This window comes from Corylus avellana, chromosome ca6, assembly GCF_901000735.1.
Source record: "Corylus avellana chromosome ca6, CavTom2PMs-1.0".
Taxonomy (NCBI): domain Eukaryota; kingdom Viridiplantae; phylum Streptophyta; class Magnoliopsida; order Fagales; family Betulaceae; genus Corylus; species Corylus avellana.
In genome coordinates this window covers 13749305-13755020 of record NC_081546.1, presented here as the reverse complement: position 1 = coordinate 13755020, position 5716 = coordinate 13749305, and the positions used below count along the sequence as shown (strand labels likewise).

Below are 5716 nucleotides of genomic sequence, written 5' to 3'. Positions count from 1 at the left end.
TTTTCCTTTTTGTCAACTTATTAAACCAGAAGGGCGATTCGTCCATGCATGGAAGATTTCAAGTGCCCTCGATGTAAGTGTGCCTTTTCAGTTTCTATGATCAAACAATATGTGTGTTTCACAATTTTTTGTTAAATTTCCTCCATAATTAGCAAACTCCTAGAATCCCTATCATCTTTAACTGTATGATATGTTATCCTAAAAAATAAATAATTAATTGAAAAGCAATTCAATGATTTGTGCAGATGGACAATGTAAACCTTATGGGCTATGATTTTAAGAGGCATATGGTGTTTCCCTTTGATTTTTGAGAATGTTCCGGTTCATATGGACTTTAGCTTGAAAGTTTTTATTCTGATTGGTTGGCAAGATTTATTAGGAAAAGAAAAACTAACTTTTAGATCTTAAAAATTTGTTATTCAGAATCAAGAAAAAAAGATGCTTGGCTACAAACTATGCATCTGGGTTGCAATCTCGCTTACTTGAAATGAGATTTTGATTTTGAAAACTGGAACAATTGTAATCATCACATCCAAAATTTCAATAGCTATTCCTTACTGAGTTTTTTCCTCCTAAAACAACAGAGCTTCAATGAATCAATTTTAAGCACATGGTTTATAATTGAGGACAGCTATCCATGCAAGTTTACATGAATTTTCTAATTGATAACATGAAGTCGTCTGTGTTATTCTTTTGGCCTTTTAAATTCATCCGGTATCTTGGTATCTTTAGAGTTTGTTTTCTCTGATTTTTTTAGTGCAAATATCTCTGGGCAGATTGGCATTCTTTATATATCAATTGTGGCGGAGATGACATTGAAGAAAGAGACATTGCATATAAAGGAGATGCAGCTGCTGACGGTGGTGCTGCGAGATTCTTTTCAAGTGGCAACGATAACTGGGGACTAAGTAGCACTGGAGACTTCATGGATGACAATGATTTCCAAAACACTGATTACATTGCAACCATGTCATCACCAAACATCTCTGCATTGTACAGTACAGCCCGTGTTTCCCCTCTCTCTCTTACTTATTATTAATATTGTTTAGAAAAGGGGAATTACACTGTTAGTCTACACTTTGCAGAGATAAAATTCACAAATGACAAAACGTATAACAGTCTTGGGAGGCACTTATTTGATATATACATTCAGGTAAGCAATCACATTTGTGTCATGTATGCTGGATTCCTCATACTGCCATACTGTAGTACAGGTGGAGCTGTTGAATAATATAACTGATCATACTTGAGAATTCTAGACATTGATGATGGGATGCTTTATTGATCTTTTACCATTTCCTTTTACAAGTTGGTTAACTTTTTTGGAAAACAAATTATGGTCTTCTAATGAGATTGTACAACCATCTGATATTTGATGATTTCTGGTATTCAGTCTCATTAAACAATTGGATTGTTCAAATTATTGCATGAGTCAGCATACATGTACGATGCACCAAGCTAGGTTCTTCAGAGCCCTTGCTTTGGGTGAGCTTGCTAAGATGGTGTTAATGGACTGCTGTGTTGCAGGACATATTAGTGGAGAAGGATTTCAATATAGTAGCTGAAGCCGCTGGGGTTGTTACACCAGTCATTAAAAAGTTTAATGCCAGTGTTACAGAAAATATTTTGGAAATCCGCTTCTATTGGGCTGGGAAAGGGACAACGCGAATACCTGCAATTGGAGTTTATGGTCCCCTGATATTAGCTATTTCTGTTAACCCCAGTGAGTTGATTCTTCCCATTACTGTCACTTGAATAAAGTTAAATAGTTTATTTGGTTTGCTTGAAGTAATACTCATCAGGAGTAATGACTATATGCCAGTTGAAATTTAATGGTTTATATCAAAGTATTAAAGGATTTCAATATAAGGTGACATTGTAATCCCATTAGTAGATTGTGTGGGGGGGGAGGGGGGCGGGCGGAGGCATTGCAAAAACTGAAACATTGAGAGGACATTGAATTGAATAGGATAAATGTAGTTTCCCCAATAAAATTTTATTATTTAGTGCAGCCCAGCTTTTTAATTTCAATTTTACACCTTAAATTAATATGGTTCGAGTTTCTTCCCTCCTTGCCAAACTAACTCCTGATTGGCATATTCACTTGGTTATTTTTGGCAGACTTCATACCTTGTTCAGAAGGGGGGAAGGCGAAGATTGCACTAATTATTTTAGGAGTTGTAGTAGTATGCCTCATATTCTTGGCATTGGGTATCGTTTTGTGGAGACGCTATTTCAAAGCAAAGACTGGGAAAGAGAAAGGTTTGCGTGTAATCAATTGCACAAATCATTGTTTCAGATAAAATCAGAAAAAATTACCTATGTATTCTTTTGGATCACTTTAATCGTTGTTTTGTGCATGTGTTACACAATCAAGTAAAATCTCTCTCTCTCTCTCTCCCTCTACCACATTTTCATGTTAATTTTAAGAATGTAAGTATAGTGTGTTTAGGGTCTTTAGCCCCCTTAAGTTTATCAATCTGTTTTTTTTGTTTTTTTTTTGTTTTTTTTTTTTCATATATTATTCTATTAATCATTTAGAGAAATCATCCAATTATTTTTATTTATTTATAGTTTAAAACTTGCAGGATATCTGTTAAAATATGATATTCAGTTTTGACTACCACATTAGGAGGGGGTTTTTTTTTTTTTTTAACACTTATAAATTTTAGTGAAATCTGGTTGTTTTCCTCAATGCATGCCTAAAAATTTGATTATGACTTGCTCTTCCTTTAAAGCGTAGTTCATAGTGAATTATGAAACTGTTCTAAGAATCATTTTGTTTCTGTTGGTTGGTAAACAAAAATGGTATTATTGTAATTTCACCTTTTCGAATGCTATATCCCTCTTTCTCTCCTTCTCTTCTTCCCACTCCCATTTTTATTTCTCCAAATCTAAATTAAACAGCTTTGCTTAATTTTGAAAAATTATATGAGCAGACTTTCTAAATCTATAGATTTTCATGTCTTAGAACTTGAAGGGAATCCTTCGATCGAGTTGTGGAATAAAGTTTGATTTTTAAAGTGCTTAGTATGTATAATAATGTCATATGCACTATGACTAGGAAGTTTTGAGCATTTCAGATTCGTATGATTGCCTTAGGACTTTATCTGTAGATGTATGTCATAGACCGAACAACGTAAAATATCTTGTCTCATTTATTTACTTATTCCGCTATTATTTTATTTTTCCAATTGATTATTAATTTCTTTATAAAGCTTATTACGTAGATCGATGAAGAAAATAAGTCACTAATTAAACTTGTGTAATCTACCTCTTGACTGTTAGAACTTAAGGCTTGCTATGTGATTATAGAATTGTTTATAATACCAAAGAGCAACTTCGCAGTTAAAGTACCAGATTCACAGAGTCCTAAGGTATACTTTGCTCTCATTGGACAGATTTTAAAGGACTAGAGCTCCAAACAGCTTCTTTTAGTTTGAAGCAAATTAATGTTGCCACCAATAACTTTTATCCTGCAAACAAGATTGGAGAAGGTGGATTTGGTCCTGTTTACAAGGTATTCAAGCTAAACCTTTAGTTATAGTAAGTCATACTATTGTATGGTTCTTCCTTAAGGAGTCTTAATTTTTCTTTTTTCCATGGCTGGGATGTAGGGCCAGTTATCCAATGGTACTGTAATTGCTGTACAGCAACTCTCATCTAAATCAAGTCAGGGAAATTGCGAATTTCTGAATGAGATTGGCATGATTTCATGTTTGCAACACCCAAATCTAGTGAAACTTTATGGCTGTTGTATTGAAGGCAATCAAATGTTGCTCGTATATGAATATATGGAAAATAACAGCCTTTCAAGAGCCTTGTTTGGTGAGAATTATGCCCTGCTGTTTTCTTAATTGATAGTGTTATATCATAAAAATATAGTACAGGCTTAAGAATTACCATTACTTTTAGGTTAATGAATTTTACCTTGAATAGGCTCTAAAAACCATCAGTTGAAATTGGACTGGCCAACAAGGCAGAAGATTTGTATTGGAATTGCAAAAGGCATAGCTTTTCTCCATGATGAATCGAGACTCAAGATCATTCACAGAGACATAAAAGTTACCAATGTTCTGCTTGATAGGGACTTAAACCCTAAAATTTCTTACTTTGGGTTGGCTAGGCTTGAGGAAGGTGAGAAAACCCACATCAGCACCCGAGTAGCTGGAACGATGTAAGTCATGATGTTTTCTTGTAACTGACCTTTTGGCTGCTTTATTGTTATTTTGGTTTAAATCAGTATCTTCTTATGGTCAAGTGGACAATATTCATGATTTTTTATTTTCATATATATGCAGAGGATATATGGGCACCTGATATGCTCTTTGGGGTTATTTGACCTACAAAGCTGATGTTTACAGTTTTGGAATTGTGGCATTGGAAATTTGTTAGTTCTTGTGTTGGCTTAATTCAGTTCCAAAATGCACAGGCTACTGTTCATGGCTCAAACACTGATATAGAATGCTCAGAATCCAATCTCCACCGTTCATAATGTAGATTCATGTGTTATGAACGTCCCTGCAAAATTTCAGCTCAATCGGACCACAAACGCCCATCGATCGGAGCTGTTGATCAAGACTGGACAGGCCGGGTCCGGACCGCAATTCCCCGGGTCCGGACCTCATTTCCAGAAACTAAAATCTTGCTCCGCGAAGCCGTGTCCGGACCGCCCATTAACATGTCCGGACCCCCCGTAAGTTTTAGGCCCAAAAACATGTTTTTAAGTGGGTTAGGTCTAGGGTTTTGTCGGGGGTATATATACATCATTATAGAAGAGAGAAGCACGAATTTTCACCCCCAGAGAGTTCGTGTGAGGCTGTGCTTGAGTGATTATTTTGTTGTGAGCCAAATTGATTCCTCTTAGAGGATTTTTGTTAGTATTGATTGTGTGCTTAATTGAAGTCTATCGGAAGGGTTCGATAAAGGAGAATCACGTTGAAGAAGATTGTGAGCGAGGAGACAAGTTGGAGGCTTGTCGATCTTACAGAGTCAAGGTCTTGCAAAGGGTTGTAAGTGTTCCTAGTGTCTGTAATCTCTGGATAATCTTTTGATAGTGATTTCCTGGGTTTGGCTGCCCCGGAGAGGTTTTACTTTTAGAACGTTTTCTAAAAGGTTTCCTCTTCGTAACCAAAATATCTGTGTCTGCCTTTTTATTGCTTTATATATTTTGGGTGATTGAATTGTTTATTGCTTCATAATATTAATTCCGCATAAATTGTGATAAACAAGTTTTTGGAGTCGGCATAGCGTTTTTTCAAAATTGTTAGTGGAAAGCACAATATGAGTTATGAGCCAGCAAGTGATTGTGCTTGTCTTCTAGATTGGGTAGTTCTCTAACTTTTATAGTACCCTCAGTTGATTGCATCTAGTAGAGATTCTTTGACTGATATGGTCCTGCCACTCAATTTCCATTTTCAGTTTTCTTGGGATATTTGTATTTTTGGTAGCCCAAAATACCTTGTGCTTCTTTATTTTTCTTTGATTCTTTGTAGCTCTGTATCTGCTCTAGAAATGAAACTAGTTGTTCTTTTGTTTTAGAGAAAAGCTATAAACTGAACAAGCATCCACCCTCCATCCACCAAATCTGATGGGGCGTAGTCCCCCAACCTAAAAACTCATTTCCGTCCACCAAATGCTACGGAGGAACCACGCCACATCAAATTTAGTGGATGGAATGTGGATACTTATCCAATATATAACATTTCTCTTAATT

General features: G+C 35.7%; 1 protein-coding gene across 2 annotated transcripts; it reads left to right on the top strand.

The window, feature by feature from the left end:
- On the top strand, positions 1-4428 carry LOC132184983 (probable LRR receptor-like serine/threonine-protein kinase RFK1). 2 transcript variants are annotated; one of them, XM_059598790.1, is made up of 9 exons: positions 1-73; positions 777-998; positions 1086-1153; positions 1528-1723; positions 2122-2262; positions 3402-3520; positions 3618-3828; positions 3940-4177; positions 4302-4428. In XM_059598790.1, the coding sequence occupies exons 1-9, from the start codon at positions 49-51 to the stop codon at positions 4318-4320; spliced, it is 1239 nt and encodes a 412-aa protein (XP_059454773.1). In that variant the 5' UTR covers positions 1-48; the 3' UTR covers positions 4321-4428. The 2 variants fall into 2 exon arrangements, with proteins under 2 accessions (XP_059454773.1, XP_059454774.1); XM_059598791.1 differs by lacking the exon at positions 2122-2262.
- The last annotated feature ends 1288 nt before the right edge of the window (positions 4429-5716 follow it).

What these genes read in the sequence shown, in the direction of transcription:
- LOC132184983 (XM_059598790.1), top strand. Translation starts at nt 49, where the DNA reads ATGGAAGATTTCAAGTGCCCTCGAT. An exon ending in AGATTTCAAGTGCCCTCGAT is followed by an intron (nt 74 to 776) that starts GTAAGTGTGCCT and finishes ATCTCTGGGCAG; the next exon opens with ATTGGCATTCTTTATATATC. An exon ending in GATTTGGTCCTGTTTACAAG is followed by an intron (nt 3,521 to 3,617) that starts GTATTCAAGCTA and finishes GCTGGGATGTAG; the next exon opens with GGCCAGTTATCCAATGGTAC.